The following is a 13640-nucleotide window of genomic DNA, read 5'->3' as shown; positions in this document are numbered from 1 at the left end:
GACTTGACTTGTGCTCCTAACTTTATTTGGCACATCTAATGTTCTCAAACTTGGTATCTTTTAGAGACAAACTGAAGGACTCAAGAACATTGATCAGAGAATTATCAAATGTATGGGGTACAGAGTAATTTACTCATCCTTGGGTTTATGTGCACAACTGACTGATGTATACCTCACCCACTTATCTCACAGGCCATCTCTCTCATCTCTCTGCATAATTCACACTGGAGTTGTGCTTCATGTGCAAACTCCAAAATGTAATAATCCTGAAAAGTCATCATTAAGGCTTGATCATTCACTTGAACATACAAGGCATCAGGTCGGGTAAATAAAATCTTTCTGTACTTTCATGTCCCAAGGAACACGAACCTGAGCCTTCAAAGTCCCTTTACTCAGAGACACACAACACAAAGAAATTTTACCTTCCAATAAGTGTCCAACAGGTTTGTTTTGCACAGACTGTTGTTGAGACAGCACCTCCATAAAAAATGCTTAGATCCTTTATAATGTCTGTACCTTCTTCAAAAAGGACCCTCATCCCGGCATTGGTTATCGGAAGAGCGTTTTCCCGTCTTGGTGCTTGTCGAAATGCAGAGACATACTCCCCCTGAGCAAGACCACACAGAAATGCAGACATGTAAGTACCTGAAAGTAGAACTTGTTATTGCACTATGTGAAGTAAGAGAACAGAAAACGAAGAGCACAAATTCAACTTCCTGAGTATTCAAGACCATGCACTTTCTTCTCTTGACCTTTCAGTAGATTTACCATCTTTGATTTTCTAGCAGCTCATCACCAATCCCCCATCACCTACACAGTTCAGATGACCTATATTTTTCATGGTAGATAACAGGAAGACAGGCATTTTGTGGAGCTGTATTTATAACAAGACCATAAGTTTAGAGGCTTCAAGGTATTGCCAAACTGCAGTATTCATATAAGATAACCCATAATTCTCTTCTAAGATCCCATATCCACTCTCCCAAATCCAGTATCAGTTAAAGACTATTATTCAGTTCAGCAACATTTATGGAACAACCACAGGCACATATCCAATCTTATCCCATTTTAGAGAAAAATCCTCAGGAGATGACAATGCTTTGCCTATTTGATGCCAGTCATATCACAGATGAGCAGCCTGCTTTGGTGAGCACAATGGCAACTTGTCCAAGACCCCTTTCCACAGGGGATCTAGACAACTGCTATTTCCCTCATCATTTTAGGGCAAACTTTTTTCTGAATATTACTCTTTATGTAGCATTGCCAGCAACCTGCTGAGTTGTGTTTTTTGGCTGAAACTGGGAGATAGTATGGCACTGAAATGAATAAATGTAAGGAATTCAGAAAGCGAGCAGTAACGGTGCTACTTTAAACAGATGGATTATGCTCCTTCTTGCTCTTTATTTCATAGTCTTTAACTCTGCATAAAGCAGATCTAAACAAACTAATAACTTACCTTCCTAGAATAAGGAATATGGAGAGAGACTAAGATCTCTTCTGGTGTAATGGTATTGTTACCAACTCCATCTGCAAAAATATCACTCATAGGAATCTGTCGCCTTTGTCCTAAAAAAAAAAACAAAAACCAAAAACCTCAAATCCAGAAAACTCCCTACAATTGTGCAATTAACACAATCTCAATAGTATTTTAATTGGCAAGAAATACCTGCTGCCTTCCTGAATAAATAACCACTACAGAGCTTACACAAAAACTATCAGTGATATGTTCTATAAATTCAAATGTTTGCTCCATCTTCCATAACATCACAATACCAGATTCCTAAAAAAAGCACCCAGAGGTCAATCCCCATTCTGCAAAAGTAAAAAATTATTAGGAGGGTGGGGCTTTTGTTGTTTAGGTTTTTGGATCATTTCTTCTTTTCTTTGTTTGCTTTTCCCCTGAGATTCTGAACATTTCCAGGAGTCCAAAAATAAATAAATGCTATTGCTCTTTCCTTTCTCTTTTTGTTATTTTATTCTGCAAGTGACCATATTTGTTACTCTGTGATGGATATTATGAAAGTTAAAATTCACAGAAGGGAAGATGACAAAATTCTGCAAGGAACCTAAATTTTTAAGAGCCCTTTGAACACTTAAGTGCTACAGAGACAGGCTATCTCCTCCTACCTCTTGAAGCCAGATTGAGCATGCAGTTGCTGGCTGCCAGAACAGGATTCAAGTCTGATGTTGATTTTCTACTTATGATGTTTCCACCAAATGACTTGAAAAAATAAAGTAGTTTATGTTACCTTTCTCTGTAATCATCATATTAAGTGACAATATGGCATGCAAACTATATGTACGTTTATACGTATTGAAAGCTACAAAAAGAGATATTGATAGAAAATTCATGGCAAAATCAAAATAAAAAATGCATGTGGTCAGGACAAATTTCACATTTGTTACAATTTTTTCAAACTGCAAGTACTTCCCAACATACAGCAACATTTCTTATCTGTTCTCCGCCCAGAGTTCCCAACTGCTGCAAGACAGCACAGAAAACCCTCGTCTTCTCTTCAGGAAACTTGGCAATTGCATTTGTCAAGATGTCTTTCACTAGAGAGAGGCTGCAGGCAGCTCCCAGAGTTAATCCTGTAACCAAAAGATTATGAAAGTGTAACATGTGCATTGCTTTATTGCCTGGGTTTTAAAGTGTCTTCAGACTGTAGAGTTAGGACAGCTCATGGGAGCTAAGGCAGATAAAAGGAGAGGAGCCTTTGCATTTTAAAGGAACTGGAATGCTTCTTTTCAGGAGACTGAGGGTAAAATCCCTAGAAATTATGAAATAGAGACTAATACCTCACCTCTTCTGCAGAAAGGGAAATCCTTTCTGTGCTTCAAGGTGCACATCCCAACTGCTTCCCTAGCACCTTGCTTTGACTGAGTAAACATTTAGGAGACATCACACAAAGGTGAGTCAACTTCAAAATGCTTTCAACAGACTTCCTATTCTAAAGCATGACTTTCTATCCTAATTTGATCTTGCTTTGCATATGAACATTCTAGTTATTCTTCTAAGGTGGGGGTAGGTAGTGTTGGCAGCAAAAACCCAAATAGTCCTTACAATGAAGACAGTATCATTTTTCCCACTAGAAAGAGAACTCACATGCATTTACTTGAGAAGTTCTTTGTAAGATTATACTTCTAATTTTTTTTTGTAAATGGAACACAGTTCCCTTCTATTAAAAATAATTATTTAATAATAAATGAATGTTTTCAATTAATACTGGGATTCAATTAAATGTATAAATGAATATATAAATAAATGTAATTCATTTTAATTAAGCAAAGTAATATTAAATTTTGTGTATTTAAAAGAAAAATTTTATCAAAACATATTTTGCATTTAAATCAAACATAAATTTGCATTAAAGAGAGGGAATACTATTTCTGACTGGCAAACTAAACCACATATCTCTTGTTTTAGGACTAGTAAGTCTCACCTTCAAATATCTGGGTCTTATTTACACACTTTAAAGAAGGAGTAAGAATTCTCCCAGCTTCTTTTCAATTCTTAGCTACTTTTCAGCTAAGAATAAACTAGTCTTTGAATAGAACTGGATGACTGACCAGAAATAAAATAGATATTCTAAATGCAATGACAGAACTATCAAACACAGCTTATCACTTACAAAAATGTGGCTTCAGGCATATAGCAAATAATTTCATCAGATACTACTTTCCTTAAAAATTTGGCTATAAGCTAGTTCAAGGTAATTTTTATTCAATTACTTTTGACTGTTATGGTAAGTTGAGACCTGTTCTGGTTGTAGTTCTAATCCACCAGAAATTATTTAAAATCCAAAACCTTGTCTAAGTAAAAAAGCCTCCATGCTTATTATAAACATGTAAGTTGAGGTACAACATTTTTAAGCTATTATAATTAATGCTGTTATGATTGAGAACAAGATTAGTTAATGCATATCAGTGATGCCAGTTTAATCACAGCCTTTTTTCTAATGTAACCAAGTATGCCACATGTTAACTCTCCCTGTGGCTCTGTATGGCTCTCTCTCTGCTATTCAGCAGTCACAGAGCAAATCCTGCATGACTGATCACCAGAACCAGTATTACCAGAATAATCACCCTCACACTAAGGCCCCAGATAATATTGCTGGTCAGCTCTGCACTGAGTCAGGAAGACAAAACCATCCTGCACTGTGTTGTTGGCAACAGCCTCCTTGACCTAGGAAAGAGCCAAGCATGCTTAGGAACGAGTTGCTCGGCACTCTGGAATGGTGCAGCATTCCTTACTGCAAAGAAATCTTCTATTTCAGGAAAACGCGAAGTCTACTGACCATCATTTGTGTATTTCAGCACATTCAGATCAGAGATCCTTGCAGGAGCAATAAGAACTGGATGGAACACACCTCTGAGTTTCATGTCAGGTCCTACAAGATAGGAATAGACGTAGACAAAAGGTTTTTCCATAACGACAACTCCCACATACTGGAATGTAAGCTCAGGGATGAAGATGCAAAAAGAACCACAAATGTAGCCCCAGTCCTCTCATGCACACTGGAACTAAAGCAACAGGAGCTGTTCTGATCACATACATACCCACACTGGTGTTCCCAACCACAAGAGGTGCTTTAGGGTAGGTAGCTTTCAGATCCAGCAGTTCATCCAAGCTTACAGGAGAAATCCATGTTACTCGCTCTCCATGAAAAACCAGAGTTCTTTTTGGTTGATTTTCTGCCATTCTCTGATAGAGAAACATAGCAGATTTAAATATTTAGACATATAGACAGAAGTGAGGTCTAATAGACAATGGATTGAAAGTCAAAAATGTTCTTAAACAACAGCAATTCTACATAATCCTTTAAAATTGGATAAAAAGGGGACAGAAATGTTATGCTGGCTAATGTTTGCACAGTGGTGGAAGTCGAGGCTGTGTGGGTAAAATGTCTTCAAGTAATTCCAGTGGGCTAATAAACAAGAATGATAATAAACAGTCCCCTAGCAAAAGATGTAGGGATAGATCCTGCAATTGCTAAAACTGTTAGAAAAGTGATAAAAAAATACTTAGTGGTAGTGCTTGGAGAGCACCAATGGCACTGACAGCAGCATCCCCTTCTAGATTATGCATGCATTTAAGTGTCTCTGGTTGTTCTAGCACTGTTTACTGATCACTTGGAAATAGCTTGTGAACCAGTGCTGGTACAAACATACAGTCAAGAACTCTTGTCCTGCAGTTATTCACCTTTCTCCAGAAGCAGTCATCTAACTACAGACTCTGGCTTTGGATCTCTACAATGGTAATAAAGTAAAACAAAAAGGTATCAGTTTTTCTAGAGCAAATACTGAAGTCAATAATTAAGGATGCCTAATGCTTTCCATTCCAGCTGTTTATATCTTTGGCATGCCTTAATCACTGGGGCTAAACACTCTCTGATCTGGGGGGCCATCCGAGAACAGACTAACACAATTATTAAGCCACAAAATTGTTTTGCAATGTTAAAAATTGTTTGTCATTCAGTTTGCTGTGAAGTATTTGTATCTTCAGCTGCTGGACTGAAAACTCAGTCTAGGTTGCTTCTTTAGGTTCTCACCTGACACCTAACTCTGCAGCTTCATTTTCCCAATATGACTTTTTTTGGTATGTGAATATTCAATAAGCTTACTGGGCAAAAACCAAAAAGGAGTATAATAACATTAAAACGTTTTGACATTTCTTCTGATGAATTACTGCTAAGCAGGACTTAAGAATTAATTCTGAACAGAGCATCAGAATAATCTATAAGCAGCAAAAGGTACCATTAGTTCTGGAGGGAATATAAGCTCCTGGGTGGGATCTAAGGGCTGGAATTCATCTGCTGAAAACAGGCTGGTGGACACCTTAAAAAGGAGACAAGAGAAGACCAAGAATTTTCTCTCATCATTAATTTCATAAAACAATAATAAAAGCAAAACCAAAGCCAAACCAATAGACTGCCACTGAAGCTAGTAAAAAAATTAGTCATTTCATTATAATTTGGATTTGTTTTTAAATCACTATGCATCATTTGGAGGTGCTGAGGTGAAAGAAGTGTTCATAATATTTCCTTAAATTTTACCGCTAACACAAATGTCAGTGCAGAAGCAAGCAACTGAAGGACTGAGGAGTAAGTATAGGCTTCCTGTAGTTCTACTATAACAAAGTAGTTTCATGCCAACCTAAAGTACTCAAAACCCAAAGAAGTAGATCAGATATTACTGAAAGAAAATTAAGAACAAGGTGAAGTATTTGTATAGATAAGAGGTTTCACATAAAATGACAATCATAGCTCTAATTTTTAAGTGTATCAATTCTTCAGAGTCAAGTCAGCAGTTTTCCTAAGAGACCAATACTCAGAGCATCACTGATCATTGATTTAAGCAAATTTCACATATGCCCTAATGTCTTTCACAATATAATTCTCACTGAATTGGTAGAGCTCAGACTATTAATAGTACTGAACCTGAAGAGCTGTTCAAATCTCAGCTCTGGAGACCCAAACTACCTTATACAAACTATCTGACACAGACAGTGCTATCAGAGCCTCATCATACAAATTTACACAAAGAATCCTCAATTTTTCAAAATATTTCCAAATTTCTTGTGAGAAATAATAAAATATCATATTTATCAAATACTATATGCAATATTCTAAGTTTTATATTGAAGTAAGGTGAGTAATATATTTAAAACTTTACCTTCTCTTCATTGTCAAACAAATCATCTTCCTGATCCAAGCAACTTTTTCCATTTGCTTTCCTTTGACAACAAATGGATTCCTAAAATAGGAAAATCCCATTACTGAAATACTGCCCAGGGTGGCAATGAGTTAAAGCTCATAAGATAAAAGTGACTCTGTATTTCCATAAAGTTCTAGATGAAGTTTAATAACAAGCTGAATTAGAAGGATTAAGTGTTAAAGGAGTGATATTAAAAAAAATATTTTAAGTCATCAAATGTTGACATCCTTAATACAAAATAATTCCCACAGTGTAGAATTCTTTTGACATTGTGAGAGCAGATGTAGATGGTCTGTATTGTTTCCTTTACCACCTGTTCACTCCCATTTTTCCTTGGTAGGTTTCTGACACATTGCATTGCATGATAAATTCTAAGAACGTAGACTGAAATTGTGCTTTGATTAATGCCAGTACTAATCCACAGTAAACCACATGGAGTTACTTCAGATTACTCCTCATAATCCAGGTTAGACATCATATTCACTTGTGTTTATCAATTTTTCTAATGGGTTAGGCCATTTACTCAGAATGACACCTTTAAACAGAGGGAAGGGATGATCTCAGTGAAAATCTTGATGGCTTGTATATGCATATACACTGATAGCCCCAATCTAGCACTCCTATTGCCACTACTTCTTACCTTACAGAAGGTTTTACAGGCATCCAGGATTGGTCTGTATCCAGTACAGCGGCACAAGTTCCCTGAAGGAAGGAAATCAGTCAGAAAAAGCTTTGCTCTAAAGACGTGGCTTTAGAACAGTCATATATTTATGTGAGTCTTATGTTTTTTAAGCTCAAGGAGAAGTGTCAGCTCTCAAAAAGACAAAATAGAACAGTGGCACAAGACTTAGGACCTGGCAGACCCTAACAAAAAATGCTGTTGTTTCAAGGGGAGTATGAAATAGTTGAGATCTTCACTACAGTGAATGCTGGCTCCAGGTCAGTATGCAGGAGAATAAGAGATTGTCGAGTATTTTTTACCCACTCAAAACGTTGTTCTCTTTCCCCCTGACTTTTGTTCTAGAGGGAAAGGAAACTAACATTACACCTCTAAGCTCACCACTCAGCACAGGAAATGTCTTTGGCTCCACTGTGACTCTAGAACACAACAGATGACAGAAGGATATTTTACCTACAATAAATGCTCACACTTTCCCTTACTGAAGATAAGGCAGAGAGATGCAGACTATCTGTTTTAATCCTACTGCAAAAGGGCCTGTCCTGCAAGGTTTATGACATTCTCAACATCAGGTATAAAGGGACCTTGGAGATGGCTCAGATGCAGCTGCTTCTCCAAAATGACATAATTTTTGCACATCTGATTTTAAGCATTTCAAAAGACACATATGGGGATGTTTTGAGCACCTGAAACAATCCACAGCTCTGTGTTTCATTTTCCAGGATAAAAGAATGACAGGGAATACAAGGTCTCCATCCAGCAGCAACACTTCTAGAAAGCACAGCTAGTAAGAGTACATCCTCCATGCATGCAGACATGTATACTCACACAGACAAGCACTCAGATAGACAAAGCACCTGAAGAAATGCTTCAGGAACACACCTGCAAACTAAAAAGTGGCAATATTTACCAGCCAGAGCCGCAATCATCTGCTCTGAAGTTGGTTCTGGATGGTTTCTCAGCAGAGTGTATATGGACATCACCATTCCAGGTGTGCAGAAACCACACTGGGAGCCATGGCACTTGGCAAGTCTTTCCTGAAATGGAATACCACAAACAACACTCCTTCCAGCACTCATCTCCATTCTAATGAATGCTCTCTTAAATGGGAGATGCCATACAAAATGTTGTCTTGGTAATAAACCAGATTTTTTAAGTAAAACGCTTAAAGCAATATCAAATGAAAATAATTATTTTGGGTGTGATGTTGATGCACATCTTACTAAAGGAGCTAATTAACCTTTAGCGGACTTCTGTCTTTTTTGCACCTATGCTAAAATATGAACCAAAGGGACATTGTCCAAGATGTGTTATTGGCCCAAAGAGAGCAAAGCCTGACCCACTCCAACAATCATCACATACCAACTTCTTGATCAGACTGCCAGTATTAAAGTAAGATCTGTCAGCAGCCTTGATCAATTAACCACCAGAAAACAATGTTGCCCTCTGTTGTCACTTAGAAGGGAAAACAACCATCTTATGAAATTCCTATGCCCTAAAAGCACTGACACTAAATCCATTCCATCCAAAAAAGAAATCAGTAATCTTCCTATACAGTGATACTGCACTCTCACCTGAACTGGATGAATTCTGGTTTTTGTACTTCCAATACCTTCCACTGTAGTCACTGCGGCACCATACAAGGAGCAAATGGGAAGCAAACATGCATTGGCTGAATAGTGTCTTTGGAACATAAAGGAGAATAAAGAACATGAATATTAATTTAATAAACAAGTCTGACTATTATTTAACAGTCAATCAAGACATAGTTCATACTTAAAAAGCAGCCACTATTAACATTTGGAATGAGAAGCAATCACTTTCTAGCTCTGTCTCTTGTCCTCCATATAAAAGCATATCTATGAGGACAATTCCATGGAATTTACATCTTCCTTAATACCTCAGTCTTTTCTAATTACCCTCTTGCCCACAAGGAATCTGTCAACTGTATTTTGAAGGAGGAAGATAGGGAAAAGAAGATTGGTGTAGTCATTAGAAGTAAAGAATTACTGCACACTACTGCAAATTTATAATCAAAATTCCGATCCAAAGGAAATTCTGATATAAAGTAAATATCACTGTTCCTAAATAGGAATGATGTTGCAGCATAAGCCACAGCATATGTTGCAGGAGAGAAGGCCATGATACACAGAGTATCATCACACAATTTCAGAAAGCTTCAACTCATAGAGTAACACCATACCACTTCAGAGAGCTTCAAGCATCTGCCCATACAGAGTAACATCATTTAACTTCAGAAGACTGCAAGTGTCTGCCTTCTTGTTCTTTAGCCCAACCTTTTATACCACTCATGTTGATGCATTGCACCTGTGTGTCCTCTGTTCCCTTTGGTGATTGGTCAGTGCCCCTGGGCACTTCAGCTCTCATTGCTTTTAATGCTGCTCACCTGACCTACACAGCTGTAGCCCACTGGGGATGAGGCTTGGCCACAGTCCCAAGCCCCAGTCCCAATCACCCCAAACTGTGTACCTACAGAACAACACACCAAAATGAAAATTCTTCAAAGCATTTAAAAATTTCAATAAAACTATTTCAAATTATTGTTTTTAATACAGTTTAATCTTTTTCAGTAGTCTGATTTAATTTTAGCTCTTTCATTAACTTTAAACATTTTCATTTGTGTTGCATTCCAATGTAATGTAACTGTACAAAAGGAAACTGGAATGTTTTTTCCCCACCCAATAAACACTTCAGCGTACAATGACATGTAACCATTTAACAATTTGATTGATGTTTTCTCAACTTAAAAGCAATTTATTCCAGTCTTTAGCTTAAGGACTCAAACTCAAACTCCAGGTTTCAGTTCAAAATCCTTTTTCTGTGGGTGGGATGTAAGGGATGGAGTTCAGTATTAAAGGGCTGGTAAGACTCACACTTGTGCCTACCCTACCTTCCCACCAATTATATGGCAGTATGCTGGTTTTGGCTGGGATAGAGTTAAATTTCTTCATAGTTTGAAGCTGTGCTCTGGAATTGTGCTCGAATGGTGCTGATAACACAGGGATGTTTAGTTACTGCTACTGTAGAGCAGGGCCTACACAGAGTCAAGGTCTTTTCTGCCTCTCATCTCACCCCACCAATGAGGAGACTTTGGGAGACAAGAAACTGGGAGGGGACACAGCTGGGACAGCTGAACCAAAATGACCAAAGTCATATTCCATGTCATATGGCATCATGTGCAGCATATAGAATCGAGGGAAGAAGAAGAAAGGGTAGAGGTTTTGGAGTGATTGTGTTTGTCTTCCCAAGTAACCATCACAGATGATGGTGTCTCAGCAGTGGCTGGACATCTGCTGATGATGGGAAGTAGTGAGTAAATTGTCTACTTTACTTTGTTTGCACAAGCAGCTTTTGCTTTATCTATTAAACTGTCTTTTCTCAGCCCATGAGTTTTCTCCTTTACCACTCTGATTCTCTGCCCCATCCCGCTAGGGGGAGTGAGTGAGCAGCTGCATAGTCCTCAGTTACCAGCTGGACTTAAACCACCATACAGAGCTGCAGGTAGGAGCCACATTCCAGTGGTCAAGCCAAAGGGTCTTAAATTAATGCCTCCTACGACCTCTTGCAGGGGCTATCAGTATTTGTAAGTAAATAAAGTATTTGAGTGTGATAGTTCAGCAAATTTACAATACAGCTGACTCAACAGCAATTTTTACAGCATTCTCCTTTTGGATTAAAGTGACCTTTCCTCTAGATACTTTTACTATTAAGTACAAGTTCTACAACTCTGTTTTTAAGGTTTCATATCTGGAAATGGTATCAACAATCATAAATTTTTCTGCAGGTTTCAAAATATTCTGTTGAGGATACCGTATCTTCTTTGAAGCTGGCTCGTAAGTTGATATCATCACTGTGCAAGCACCACAGCCACCTCCTCCACAGCCATACTTAGTTCCTGTAAGACGGACTGAAAATGCTGTCATTAGGGAAAATAATTATCTGGGCTTTATTCCACTCAAAGGCTTGAGACAACCTTTTTTCCTAAACTCCTAAGGAACACAGAATTTGTTTGGTATCAGCATATGTACTGGATTCTGTTCTATATTGGAATAAATTTTCAGTGAAAGCAAGATAGAAGCTAAGAAGTTACATGACCAAAATCCTCTTCTCAAGAAAACAGAAAACTTGATTATAATTTATTTTGGAAGAGGAGTAAGTTGGGACAGAAAAGGGAAGTGAAAATTACTTCTCCAAGTGAAAATTTGAAAGGAAGAAATATGTAATGGGCAAACCAGCTGTATATCTGAAATTCCAGTGGAACACTAAAATTTCCCAGTTTCTCTCAGAAGGCCCATTTATAGACAGGATATTTGCCTTGCATCTCATCAGAAGGATCACACTTCTGAGAGAAGTGCTCATTTCTGTGAATCTGGAACAGTGGCCAGTCTAAAACTGTGAATCAACAAACAGCTACTTTAATGTTCCAAAGCCACCAAAAGAAAGGTGCCTTTTTGCCCCTCAAAATTCCATCAGTCTCAGGTTTTCATCACAAGATCTCCCCTTTACCAGGAGAGATATTATTACAAAGCCTGGGGACTTTTATTCTGTCAAGTTACTTACCCCTAGGTTTTTAGACTTCTTTATGAGATGGGAGGGGAGGAACACAGATAGACACATATTCATTGTGCCTGATGGCATAATTTATCTCTTTAAAAAGCCAGGCTAAAAATACAGCAGCTCAACTGAAGAATATTTGGAATAAGAAAGAGACATCATTTAGTGCAGTTGATTTATCTTAAAGGAATCACAACGTCCTTAATCTGGTAATTAAACCTTGAATTAAAATTTCTCAGAATTTTACTTGAATAAGGCTTTAATGAGTGACTTTAGGGAACAGACAAGAAAAGGATACGCCTCTTTCGCAGATAAGCCAAGAGCATTTGTTCAGGATCAGCATTTTTCTCTATTATCTACAGCAAGAAAGTAAAAACAAGCTTTTATTAAGAAACCAAGGCATTTCATAATTCAGGGCACAGACTACATTCAAACAAGGCCAGAAGAGAATCCTTCTCTGGTTCTCTCTCATAGTACTACACTAATTGCCAAACACCACAGGAGAGTTTGGACTCCTGGAAATTCCTTTTCAGACACAGACACTTCCAGAAAAGAAGTGTTAGGGCACCTTGCAAGTACTAAAAATAACTGCTGCTCAGTGAAATGTTATACTGAGGGAACTGACCTTCGGCCACACTAGAAATAAAAATGCAGAACTTTAAAGACAGCATAAAGAACTAACTAATGATTTGCAGATTTTAAAGTCTCCCTGGCACTCTGACATACTGAATAAACATTAGAGGAAGTCTGTAAGGCTATCGGCAGTAACGATTTCTTTTCTAGTTTTATTTATATTAACTTCACTTGCTGTAAGAAACTGACAACACAGAGCAACAGAAATATCCACATTCTTGATCGAGTACAGAATTTCTTATTTGGTCACTTAGAATCAGCTAGTTCCTTACAATTGCTTTCGATCAACAACCAGTCCTTGCAATATTATCTTTATGCTCAATAGTCCAAATCTGGGCACTAAAGTCTTGCTTTCAGTTGTGCCTCTGAAAACCTGACACCATCAAAGATGAGAAGCCAGACATCCAAGTGAAAAAAGGGGTTTGCTTACCAGCCAAGTTTGATACCCAGCTGAAAGTGTGTTTCACTTTGACACGCTTTTTCTCCCAAACACAGCAGAGCTAGCCAAAATGGGATGCAACAATCCAGCCTTCTTCTGGAGGTTTGTGAGAGGCTTCGGTTACACTCGTTCGAATAAACGTGAGGAAGCCAAATCTATGCCCTTCGGGGTTGCTTCAGGCACTGCAGCCCCTCTCTCTCCGGCCTGTACTTACCTTCCTCCCATTCACATAGAACACGAGCTCCTGAGCCGCCACAGCCCCTTGCAGCGCCATCGTTCGCAGGCCCGCAGCGGGAGCAGCAGGGAAAGCCGCGCAGCTGGACGCGCCTCGTTATGCGGGGCGGGGCGGAACCAGGCAGTAACACGGACATTGCTTCCTAAGTCCTGCGCTGACTATAAATATTTATTTACTTCAGCCTTCTGAAGCGTTATTTCGGTGTTGAAAAACGAAGTCGTGCCTCGCACTTTCTCAAAGGACACAGGTGTTCTTGCAGAGCTAAACAGCAACGTTAACACTGTGCACTGTTATCAGGTTCTTATAATAATATCACCAAGAGTAATTCAAAATTGAGATAAAATCCAGCAGTGTAGTGATCA

General features: G+C 38.3%; 1 protein-coding gene across 3 annotated transcripts in view; it reads right to left on the bottom strand.

Moving 5' to 3' along the window:
* AOX1 (aldehyde oxidase 1) overlaps positions 1 to 13332 on the bottom strand; it is a 38793-nt gene extending 25461 nt beyond the window's left edge. For 2 of the 3 annotated variants that reach the window (XM_036387084.2, XM_036387087.1), the window contains exons 1-14: positions 13258 to 13332; positions 12270 to 12327; positions 11228 to 11324; positions 8971 to 9079; positions 8307 to 8433; positions 7358 to 7419; positions 6676 to 6756; positions 5758 to 5838; positions 4561 to 4705; positions 4299 to 4391; positions 2441 to 2592; positions 2128 to 2221; positions 1457 to 1566; positions 423 to 607 (exon numbers count right to left, since the gene is read on the bottom strand). In XM_036387084.2, coding sequence (XP_036242977.1) covers positions 423 to 607; positions 1457 to 1566; positions 2128 to 2221; positions 2441 to 2592; positions 4299 to 4391; positions 4561 to 4705; positions 5758 to 5838; positions 6676 to 6756; positions 7358 to 7419; positions 8307 to 8433; positions 8971 to 9079; positions 11228 to 11324; positions 12270 to 12327; positions 13258 to 13317 — 1454 coding nt within the window. In that variant the 5' untranslated portion in view covers positions 13318 to 13332. The remainder of the gene's footprint in view (positions 1 to 422; positions 608 to 1456; positions 1567 to 2127; positions 2222 to 2440; positions 2593 to 4298; positions 4392 to 4560; positions 4706 to 5757; positions 5839 to 6675; positions 6757 to 7357; positions 7420 to 8306; positions 8434 to 8970; positions 9080 to 11227; positions 11325 to 12269; positions 12328 to 13257) is intronic. The other variant, XM_036387086.2, reaches the window with a different exon arrangement.
* Positions 13333 to 13640: the final 308 nt, after the last annotated feature.

Source organism: Molothrus ater, chromosome 7 (genome assembly GCF_012460135.2).
Source record: "Molothrus ater isolate BHLD 08-10-18 breed brown headed cowbird chromosome 7, BPBGC_Mater_1.1, whole genome shotgun sequence".
Lineage (NCBI taxonomy): Eukaryota > Metazoa > Chordata > Aves > Passeriformes > Icteridae > Molothrus > Molothrus ater.
This window is presented reverse-complemented; position numbering and strand designations above follow the sequence as displayed.